Source organism: Natrix helvetica (genome assembly GCF_964273705.1).
Source record: "Natrix helvetica genome assembly, chromosome: Z".
NCBI classification, from domain to species: domain Eukaryota; kingdom Metazoa; phylum Chordata; class Lepidosauria; order Squamata; family Natricidae; genus Natrix; species Natrix helvetica.
In genome coordinates, this window is record NC_138554.1 from 47,605,371 (window position 1) to 47,617,628 (window position 12,258).

At 38.4% G+C, this 12,258-nt stretch overlaps 1 protein-coding gene across 1 annotated transcript in view; it reads left to right on the plus strand.

Annotated features, from left to right (window-relative positions):
• The window catches only part of TNS4 (tensin 4), a 38,993-nt gene that overhangs the window by 8,745 nt on the left and 17,990 nt on the right, over window positions 1–12,258 (plus strand). Inside the window, exons 3-5 of the mRNA XM_081932881.1 lie at window positions 6,845–7,247; window positions 8,927–9,351; window positions 11,031–11,117. Of these exons, the coding sequence (XP_081789007.1) occupies window positions 6,845–7,247; window positions 8,927–9,351; window positions 11,031–11,117 (915 nt within the window). The remainder of the gene's footprint in view (window positions 1–6,844; window positions 7,248–8,926; window positions 9,352–11,030; window positions 11,118–12,258) is intronic.

Genomic DNA, 12,258 nt, shown 5'->3' on the forward strand with positions numbered 1-12,258 from the left:
GTTGGCTAAGCAGGATTTTTTTTTACGGGTTAAAGAGTTCATTTGACATGCTGATACATTACATCTCTTGTGTATGACTTAGTCAAGTATTTATGCAAATAGGGCCAAAATGTTCCAAATAATGTGACTTTCTCATAAAAGTAACTCAATCAAATCTTCTCCAGGTGGTCCCATCCAAACTTTGTACTGTATTTGATGTGTTTGAGGGCTAGTTCTGTCGTGCAGTCTCACATGGTTTCCTGTTATGATTCTGTCTTACCCAACAGATTGATTTATTTCAATTCCAACAGATTGGATATGCCAGTTTCTTTGTGTCTTCCCCTTGGGGTTTGGCTGGCCTAAGGCAAGGATGTCAAACTCGTAGCCCATGGACCGGATGTGCATGCGCTGGCAACACCCACGCCTGGTTTAGTGAAGGAGGGAATGTTGCAATACATCACATGACAACGCTGTGACACCATGAGTTTGACACCTCTGCCCTAAGGGCTTGTTCAGACTGATCTTACACAATGAGATCCCAGTTATGCCTCACAGAGTGTTCCAAGTGGCAATTGCCAATGCCAGCAAAGAATTAACTCTTAACTTCCTCCATCATTTATCTATGCATGGACATATTGACATGTAATCCCACAGGTTGGGAAACTCTCCAGTTCATACAATATTTTTGGCTTTGCAGATACAAATATTGCATTAGTTTACTTTTTAAAAAAAAGAAATAGCTAATAAATGCTTCAGCCAAGCAAATTCCCTGTAATTATTCTAGAATGGACTTTGCAATACACCAGAAAAAGCAGAGATTCAGAAAGTGTAACATATTTTATGGCTCATGATTGTACTATTAGAATTTCATCCAAGTTTGGTCATCCTCAGGGTAAGCTCACTAAAACAATCTTGGTTTTCACAAATAAGCCTTACTGATTTCAATGACAATGCAGTAAATGTGATTTTCTTCTAATCAATTAAATTTTACCATTGTTGTTGATCATAATAACATTTAAGAATTTACTGCAGATAAGACAAAAGGTCCAGCTTTTGTCCAGATAAGCAATTCCCATCATCCATTTGTCATTAATAGCATACCAGGTACCCCCCCCCCGCTCCCAAGCAGCCACAAACAGGATATGAAAGCAATACAACCCCAGCTCAAGTACATAACACAGACTGTCAGTAAGATAGTTGCAATATTGCTTTTATTGTTTATCAAAAGGCAAGATGCTATACTTTTTACTTTGGTTTGGCCAGCGTAGGAAATTATTGTTGCATATACCTGAGGGTAGAACAAGAAGCAATGGGTGGAAACTAATCAAGGAGAGAAGCAACTTAGAACTGAGGAGAAATTTCCTGACAGTGAGAACAATTAATCAGTGGAACAGCTTGCCTCCAGAAGTTGTGAATGCCCCAACACTGGAAGTCTTTAAGAAGATGATGGATAGCTATTTGTCTGAAACGGTATAGGGTTTCCTGCCTAGGCAGGGGGTTGGACTAGAAGACCTCCAAGGTCCCTTCCAACTCTACTATTGTATTGTATTGTATACAGTACTTTAAAAGTCATTGTCATTAGGGAGTAATCAAATCTTCAATAACTTAAAGTTTCGTTATGTGCTTTCTCTAAGCAAAATCAATTTCCAATGCTGGAATCCAAGTTTCAGATGACTACAATTCTCATTCTAGTTATATATCAATCCTATCAATCCCCACAGGAGCCAAATCCTTAAGGCTAAGGCAGGAAGATAAACATGAATCATAATGCCATGTTAAAGTTTGTACTTTGGAATGCAGATTGCCTGTGGATCACATCATTTGCTAGGGTGTGCTCTTCTTATAAATAGCTAAGTTGGCCTGCACTGCAAATATATGCAGTGATTACCAAGAAAAGATCACGAACATAGCCACTTCTTTATAGGTGCTTCAGGCAATATATGTGCATACTATTTATAAAAGAATTTTAAAAACATCTTTATATTTTCAATTTAGGATTCTGTTCTCGAGGTTCCTAGCTAATATATGAAACAGATAAACTTAGAGAGGGCTTGGGAAGAATTCCATGGATGAGAATCCTCAAGGGGAAAACAACTCAAGAAGCTTGGGAAATTTTGAAAAATTAGATTACAAAAGCCCAGTCTAGCACAATACCAATGAAGAAGAAAAATAACAGCTGCCAAAAGAAACCAGCATGGCTGCATAAAGAACTCTCTGACAAATTGAAAGACAAAAAAGATTAAGTATAAAAAGTGGAAAGAGGGAGACATAACTAAGGCAGAATATCAGCAAATAGCCCGAGCCTGTAAAGATGAAGTGAGGAAAGCTAAGGCTCACAATGAAGAAAGGCTTGCCACAAAAGTAAAAAATAACAAAAAAAAAAGATTCTTCCAACATGTTAAAAACAAGAAAAAATTTAAGGAAACAATTATTCCATTGCTGGGAGAAAGTGGCAAGAAGGTGACAAGCAACAGGGAGAAAGCAGAACTATTTAACTCATTTTTTGCATCTGTCTTTACACAAAGGGATAAAACAGTCCAACCTATCAAAAACAGCACCACAAAAATCAGATTAGGAATACAAGTTGAAATAGGGAAGAAAATTATAAGCGAGCACCTGTCTACCCTAGACGAGTTCAAGTCACCAGGACCGGATGGGTTACACCCCAGGGTTCTGAAGGAACTGGCAGACGAGATCTCAGAACCACTGAACTATATCTTTCAGAGATCCTGGAGCACCGGGGAACTGCTAGAGGACTGGAAAAGAGCTGATGTGGTTCCCTTCTTCAAAAAAGGTAAAAAAAATACATCCAGGAAACTACAGACCTATCAGCCTGACCTCAATACCAGGAAAGATTCTGGAAAAGATAATCAAGCAATGAATTAGCGAACACCTAGAAGTAAACAAAGTAATAGTCAAAAGCCAACATGGGTTTGTCAAAAACAGACCATGCCAGACTAATCTTATTGCATTCTTTGACAAAATGACAAAATTAGTGGACCAGAGGAATACCATCGATATAGTTTATTTGGACTTCAGTAAGGCATTTGATAAGGTAGACCATAACCTACTACTAGATAAAGTAGAAGAATGTGGGTTAGACAGCATCACCACCAGATGGATTCGTAACTGGCTGACCAACCGCACTCAACATGTGGCCATCAATATAACTGCATCTACATGGAGGGAAATATGCAGTGGAGTACCCCAAGGCTCTGTTTTAGGCCCAGTACTCTTCAACATCTTCATCAATGATTTTGATGAGGGAATAAATGCGGAACTCATCAAATTTGCAGATGACACCAAGCTGGCAGGAATAGCCAACACTCCAGAAGATAGGCTTAAGATACAGAAGGATCTTGACAAACTTGAATATTGGCAATATCTAATAAAATGAAATGCAATAGTGAAAAGAGTAAGGTTCTACATTTAGGCAAGAAAAACAAAATGCACAGGTACAGTATAGGTGGTACCTTGCTCAGTAGTAGTAACTGTGAAAGGGATCTTGGAGTCCCAGCGGACAACCATTTAAATTTGAGCCAGCAGTGTGCAGCAGCTGCCAAAAAAGCCAACACGGTTCTAGGCTACATAAACAGAGGGATAGAATCAAGATCACGTGAAGTGTTAATACCACTTTATTTTGCCTTGGTAAGGCCACACTTGGAATACTGCATTCAGTTCTGGTCGCCACAATGTAGAAAAGATGTGGAGACTCTAGAAGAACTGCAGAGAAGAGCAACAAAGATGATTAGGAGACTGGAGACTAAAACATATGAAGAACAGTTGCAGGAAATGGGTATGTCTAGTTTAATGAAAAGAAGGACTAGGAGAGACATGATAGCAGTGTTCCAATATCCCACAAAGAAGAGGGAGTCATGCTACTCTCCAAGGCACCTGAGGGTAGAACAAGAAGCAATGGGTCGAAACTGATCAAGGAGAGAAGCAACTTAGAATTGAAGAGAAATTTCCTGACAGTTAGAACAATTAATCAGTGAAACAGCTTGTCCCCAGAAATTGTAAATGCTCCAACACTGGAACTCTTTAAGAAGATGTTGGATAGCCATTTGTCTAGAACGGTGTAGGGTTTCCTGCCTAGGCAGGGGATTGGACTAGAAGACCTCCAAGGTCCTTCCGACTCTGCTATTGAATTGTAAGAACAAGTTTAACTGATGTCTTTTTGCAGGTTTTTGAAATCATCGTGTTTTAAAGCTGCCTGATTCCAAACTGAATTATTGATCTGAGTCAGTATTCACATACAGTCAGAGCAGTTGAGCAGATTTCCGACAGCAACTTTTGCCACTTCAAGCTGCAGCTGTTAGGGATTAACCTTGATCTTTTGCATGTACATAATGTGATCTACTGTTGAGCTATGATTCTTTTTTAATGTGGATGCTAAGTAATAAAGGAAAGAAGAGGGACAACATGTTCATGTGTTCTAACTGAATTACAGGTCATTTGTCCCTGGAAAAACAAAATGTCTCTTTGTAGATCAAAATGTGTAAAACCCACTTGGAAGAATTTGAACAGAAGAGCAATGCACTAGGAAAGTTACATATCCCTTATTTTTCTTCTTATTCTTTCTTCAAAATCGTATCCATATAAAAGCTTCTTATATGTATATTATATACATCTAGTATATTATATATTTATGTATATTATATACATCTAGTATAGTATACATTTTAAAATTTAACTGTGCAGTGTGGTGTGTCTTGTGGTATCAAATTTAAATGAAAAGTCTTTTGATGGTTTTTGCGGACTAGTGTTGGTTTTCTTTTCTAAAACTAAATGTTAGGGGAAGTATTGGCAGTATTAGTAGTAATATAAACTCACCTTTTTGCTTTGAAATGCAGTTCCATGTTAGAAAAAATTGAATGCAATATGTGTTATCCTAATTGTATTACACATATTGGTAAAGGTCAGCATGAGATCATTGCTTGGTTGGAGTCAAAACAGCACAGGGAGATGCCCTTGTGCAATCTCCTTTAACTTGTATCTGATATGTTCTTTGGGAGTAACCAGATGTTTCTCATTTGCTGTTAGAACGGGCAAGAAAGGAGAACAACTGAAGCTTGCATCCCCACCCTTTTATACAGGTGCCAACAAGTAATGCACTCATTGACATGAAGCTTGCTTGGATGACTCTACAAAACACATTGTGTTGGGAGGCTCTTTGACTTCCAAGTCTGGCTAAAAGGTTATCTGCACCTGGAAAAAAGAAGAGCTTGAAAATGGTGTTTATCCGCCTAGATAATCTGCCCTTTAGCTCCAGTATTCTTGTGCTGGAATGAATGACCAATCAGAAGCATATAAGATTGTCTCACAATGAATCAGACAAATGCAGTATCTGCATTTACCAGCTTTGTTCCCCCACTAATGATTGTTCTTTGGGGAAAAGGCAGGTTATAGAGTAACTTGAAATAATGTTAGTAGATGTTATAATAGAAATGGTAATAGGGTTTTACAACTCCCAGAATTCTTAGCCATATTTCTGCCATGTTGGAAAGGTGCCATACTATGGAAGTCTGATCTATGTACCAGCAATTATGATAGAGCTGGACCATTAAGCTCTGCCAGTCTGACCAACTGTCAATGCTAATGTGTATGATCCAAAATCTCTGTAAGGTTAGAGCTTCTCTCTTTCTTGGTCTGTCTTCAGTAGACAACCCAATATCCTTCAGCTGCTCCCGCTGCCATTGCCATTCTCACAGTCCCAGCCAGCAAGGTCATGGATAATTGAAATGCAGAACATTTATTTATTATTCCATTTTTAATACCACCATATATTACTGATATATGATTAGTGTAGTGTAGTGTAGTATAAAGGTAAATGTTCCCCTCGCACATATGTGCTAGTTGTTCCCAACTCTAGGGGGCAGTGCCCATCTCCATTTCAAACCCAAAGAGCCAGTGCTGTTCGAAGATGTCTCTGTGGTCATATGGCCGGCATTTCTTAAGTGCCAAAAGCACACAGAATACTGTTATCTTCGCACTTGCATTTTTATGTGCCTTCGAACTGCTAGTTGGCAGAAGCTGGGACAAGTAACGGGAGCTCACTCCATTACGCAGTGTTAGGGATTCGAACTGCCAAACTGTCAACCTTTCTGATTGACAAGCTCAGCGTCTTAGCCACTGAGCTACCACATCCCTGGTATAGCATAGCATACCATAGCATAGCATAGCAGTATACTAATATAAAGTTAGGCAATGCAATACAATATAATACAATGAGTGGTATGCATCTTCTTCAATCTCAAGCCCTCTTCCAGAGGCCTGCAAGCTTGAGGGTTCAGCACAATATCTTAGCTGTTCTCTACCCTCTTCTTGATAGAAAGGTCTAATGCTTTTCCTGGGATCTGTTGGAGCCACTTTCCCAACTTAGGAGTCATAGCTCTGAGTTCTCCTACCACCACTGGGATGACAATTGTCTCTACTTTCCATATCTTCTCCAATACTGCAGCAGGCCCTGGTACTTCTCTGCTAATATCCTTTTTTCCCTACTGGATACTAAGATTTCCAGCATTCTTTTCACGGCGGACTTTTCATCAATTCCACAAGTAAAATCTCTCATCACTTTTGTAGTCATCATATAAAGGGTATATTTTCTAAAGGCTTCTATCATATTAGTTCATTTGTTAATTTTGATTGCTACCCCTCCCCATCCATGTGCTGCTGGTTATAAGGTATTGACACACATTAAATACTATTATTTAAAATCTGCTTTTAAATATCTGTTGCTTCGTAAATGTAGTAAAGAACTTTACGTATGTCTACGGAGAACGATTTAGGACTGTTGAACTTAAGGGTTCTGATTGATTTTGTGGCTCTTGCAATTTGTCTTATTTTCTCTTGTTATTTTTACCAGATATAAAATATATTGAAATGTCACCAGGCAAAACCAAGTATCAAGAGTCTTGGCAGAGCTCAATAAGTCCTTCCAGCGCTCAATTTTCTGTGTCTTCGCCAAATCGGGGGCATTTATTTCCACGTGGAGGCAACCTTGGCTATAACTGTGATGCTGTTGGTAATATTTCTGGAAGTGCACAGCATTTCTCCCCTACAGGAAGGCAGTCACCAACTTGCATCCAAGTATCAGAAAGTATTTCCATTCCACAACGAGATCAGAAGAACTTTGCATCCTATGGTTCAAATTCTTCCCTAGCTTCCTCTCCAGGCATCCTGCAACTCATGAGGATGGCCCAGCGATGCAGTGAGGCTTCAATGCTTTCAACAAGTCCTGGATCAGACACCAGTTACATTTTTGGAAGGTAAATGCATTATATAAAAGGGATTATCCTGTGTGATTATTTGACATTTCTCTGTAGTTAAGTATCATTGCCTGAGCTACTTTGCGGTTACTTGCTTACAAAAATACTATCAGGCAGTAAGGTGAAAAGAGGAAGAAAAAATGTATAGCAATGATGGCAGGAGAAAATGGTAGCAGTAATGAAAAACTCTGTCAGAGCAGAATAGTGCCCTCAACCGACACCTTGGCCTGGTCACACTATCTCTAAGCCAGTAACAATTGTGCACATTTAAAGATGGTGGGTGGAAAAGATGAACTGGAACTGGGAAGTGACAGGATAAAGTAGGTTTCACCTATTGACTTGTTTGGTAAGGGAAAGTGTACCATATTTCAAGGTAGCTGCTATGTTATTTTCTTTGGGCATAGCCAAACTTTTTAGTTCCTCTGCACCCCTCACTATGTCAAAATAACTAAGAATCACTTTTGTAGAATCAAGGCTAGGAAATGCCTGGAGCCAAATCAATACACACCTAAGAAAAATCCATCAAGAATCATAAGGAATAACACTTAATGATATTCATAGGGTACGAATAAGCAATCAAATCATATTATGAAACAATCAATATAAATCGTAAGATACAAGCAACAAAGTTGCAGTCATACAGTCATAAGTGGGAGGAGATGGGTGATAGGAATGATGAGAAGATTAATAGTAGTGCAGACTTAGTAAATAGTTCGACAGTGTTAATTCTGTTCAAGGGCCTTCTCCTTCAGAACGCTGATGGTCAGAAATCCCACTTTGTCCGCATTCACTATGGAATAGAAAGATGTGGTTAAAGCCTAGATCATTTGCACATTAAATGTCATTGGCCAAATCCAGATTGGTTCATCTGTTTTAGGACTGTTTTTCTCACCCCAGGACAAGAGAGTGCTTAGAGACTTATTTGCGCAACTTGCTATTGAACATATTTTTTTGTTTCCTGTACTGAGTTATTTAGTCTTCATAGAAGTCCATAGTGCCTATTACAGCAGAGTCTTTAGAAAAGGTCACAGGAAGTAAATCAGAAACATGAGTTTGATTTTCTACACTGGATTCAAATAAAAGCATTTCCTGTAGATTTAGTAAGCATATCCACTGTGGAGGAGCATATCCACTTCTCTAGGCATTTATTTCTATAGCCAAACACTTCAACTGTTTGGGTTTCTTTCCTAATGTCCAAATGGAATACGAATAATGGTCTTCGTATAACTTAAGACCATTATTTGGTTTCTCACATTCTGGAATAATACAAACTATATGTTTTGTTGATATATTTTCCTGCTTGAATGGGGGGGGGAGGGGAACTCCCTTCCCGCTCTATTCTCGTTGAATCTGATTGATTGATGATGCCCCATTAGTTCAGCAATATCGTAAAAACATGCCCTCCCCAAAGAAATATCATCTACCTCCACTTTCTTCCATTTCTGAAAAGATGGATGTTTAAAAAAAACACTAATTAGCTGGTCACAGGGAGATGGTTTTATCTAGGTGAGTTTCAATTATTCTTTTAGACATGTTTAGCAAAACTGGACACCATCAGAGAGTCCTAAAATCTTGTGTACTTAGCATGCATGATTTGCTCCCATATGGATGTTTAGAACTAACAGTAGTACAACCCTAGTCTTCTCTAACTTTTCTGCATGTTTTTTTCTCTTTTGCAGCAGCAGCAGCCAATCATTATCCAACCATGAATTTGACACACCTCTAACTAGGTCAATAGGCAGTCCCCCCTCCATTGAATCCCTGACAGGGTGTTATGTTACATCCAACAGCCCTGGTTCTTTCTTCCCCAAGGCCACAAGCTCCCAGAAAGAGAATTCTCCTCTAACTCTGCCATACCAGAAGGGACAAACCCACACCTACACCCATTCTCTTTCATCTGTTACAAACCCCCCACTCCCAATTCCTATAGTGCTCATCAATGGTCTCCCAGAAGAGAGTGGGACACCTACTCAACTTTCCAGGGGCTGCTCCAGTTCCTTCAAAGATAAGATGCCTAAGACCAATTCCAACAGTTTTTCAGGAGTTAATGGTCTAAACAATTCCTATTCTGACAACTCAAGTTCCTCCACTTCATCTCTGGATGGTAAGTTGTTCTATCCCCATGACTGGAAGCTCACATCTTTGTTTCTTTATTTCCAATTGAGTGGAATTTTTATTTGAAAAATTGGGAAAGAGGAATACAACTTTTTGGAATAAATGACGTTTTCCAGATCACGTAATATGTGGTTTACACATTCTGAATTGCAACTCCTTATCCAGACGACATGGATGTTGATAAGAATTCTGAAAGCTGAAGTCTACATATCTAAAAAGTACCAATCTAGAGGATGGGTGAAATAAAATTTCTCTGCTGTGAGAAGTAGAGGAAGTAATTCAAATTTAAAAATGGCAGTGTGTCTGCTTATACAAAAATCAGGGAATAAGGCCAATCTGTATATTATACAAGCAAAACATCTATACAATCAGCCTAGTAAAATTTCCTAAATTGATCACATATTTCCTATTTGTTAATTCACTACCCTCCCTCCCCTTTGCCTGTGGGCCTTTTGAAGTATTTCAAGAAACTTAGTGAAGGAAAAAGTACAAATCCAGATGAAGTAAATTCATTCCACTGCCCTTTTTCCTTATATCTTCCATCTGACAATCAGCTTGAGAAAGAAGCTAGTGGGGAACACCAGTATGAAAAATGGATTTTCCTTGCTTTCTCATTCTCATACATGCTTCTGTCTGCTACCATCTGAACAATACTACCTCAATCAAGGAGGAAGGGGTAGTTCCAGACTTGCAGGTTCAGTCTATATCCTCTTTCCAGAAAGTAGGACTATCAGAAAAACAAAGTGGCTGATCAGGGACATCCAATCAATAATTCATCTAGAATGGCATATTGTTGCTTAACAGTAGCCAGATGTTCTAGGAAAATGTAGTCACTCTGTTAATATTAAATCCTGACATGTAATGTTGGAGTTTTGAATGTTTGCTAGGAAATCTAATTGAACAATGTTTACTTTTAAAGGAGAGGAGGGCAATGCAAAATCCAGAAGCTGGGTCCAAAACAGCAAAATTGATTTAAAATTTTGGCATGCAATTTGAGGAGATTCAGTTTGGGGATTCATTAAAGTTCCTGAATATGAAATTGTGTTTTTAGGTTTCACAACTAAGCAGTCACTTTTAAAATTAGTTGTGTGTCATCATGTAAAAGAAAAAAAACTTTGCTAGCCTTATAAAAGTCCAATATGATGACAGCTACCCTCTGGACATTTGTAAAGGATGTCAAAAAAAATCCCTCAAAATGAAAGCTATAGAAAGCTATAATGAAGCAATGGAAGCAAACATAGGGTGTGGTTTTCATTATATATTCATTGCACCATCTTGATTATTTTAACCCCTTCTCCAGATACTCTTGTGTTAATTGCAAAAGAAAATCCAAGGAATTTCAATTAAGTCATTTCTAACGTGCTGTCTGGATTTCAGTGAACCTAGAATCCTGGGAATTTGGAAGGAATTTGGATGTCTCCCATTATCTCAGTGTGGTCCATCCATTTCAGTATTTGTAGACTGAAACAGATGGAAAACAGTGAGATAATCTCTTTTTCCTTTCCAGCTTGCCTTCATTTGTTTTATAAAACCTCCCTTATATGCAGATTCTTTTCTAAAATTAAAAAAATCCTCTATGATGAAAAAAAATCTTTCTGATTTTTCTAATCACTTTTCCTTAACCTTCTTTTTTACTTAGATATATGTATGACTTTTTTTTTCATGCAGGGTATTCCAAAGAAGCCCAGACAACTATGAAGTTTGTGATGGACACCTCTAAATCTTGGTTCAAACCTAGCATCACAAGAGACCAAGGTAATCTAAGGAACAGCGGGCAACAGTATCCAAAATGAAGGAAAGGCAAGAAAGCTAAAAGTCTAAGAATGTGGCCTGATTCAGACACAGAGATAAATATGATTGTTATATGAATGAGCTGCATGAACTGATATCTCTTCCCATCTCTGAGGAAGGTGTTTTATCAGTTTTTATGGATCTATGGTATTGTCCAGCTTTTTAATACATATTATTCCCCTTGGAAAGCAGGCTAGAAATACTTACTTCAAAGATCCATTTCAGGAAAAAAAAGTTGCTGGCAGCTCCATTAAAGGCTTTGCTTTACAGTATTGGACTAAACAGTGCTGCAGGCATCTTCTATCCTAATACACATATGCTTTTGAGGGGGAAACTAAAAAGGGATGACTATTCTGTCCTTTTGTGGCTGTTGCTGTTAAATGATACACCTTTCTGGGATGCCCCATGGGATTCTTGGAGAGCACTTAATTCACAACAACTTCAAATCCAATAACCATCTATTGACTTCTTCACCACAGGTGTGATTCACGTGCACATTGAAACACACACCTTTATCTTCCTTCTAAGAGCACAGGCATCTAGCCTTGGAAAGATTGACTTCCAAGCTTGCTTCAGATGTTTAAAAAAAAGGGGGGGGGGGAAGCAGAAATTGTGGTTGCAGGAGAGAAAAAAACAACTGATAGAAGTTGGCTTCCCTGTGCTTTTTCTCCCTTTATTTTTATACTTTTTCTTGCCATTTTCTTCATTTGGCTCAGAACAGGGGTATAGTGAAAGAGTTGTGCGCCAAAATAATTTCAGAGAAGTGTGTTTAAAAGAGATTTCTTTTAGCATTTGGGCTAACAATCAGGTACATTACGGAAGTTGTGCACAAATGCTCCGTATAAGTTATTAATAAAGTTTTTTAACTGATCTATTAAACTAAAATCTGTAAAAAACAAACAAACCCTGAATCGATTCCCAGATAGATACAGAAAGGAAAATGTACCAGATTTATATTGATTTACATGTCCATTTTGAAGAAGAGTCAAGTTACAGAATGAAGTGATAAAAGGATTTATACAATACAATAATACAATAGTAGAGTTGGAAGGGACCTTGGAGGTCTTCTAGTCCAACCCCCTGCCTAGGCAGGAAACCCTATACC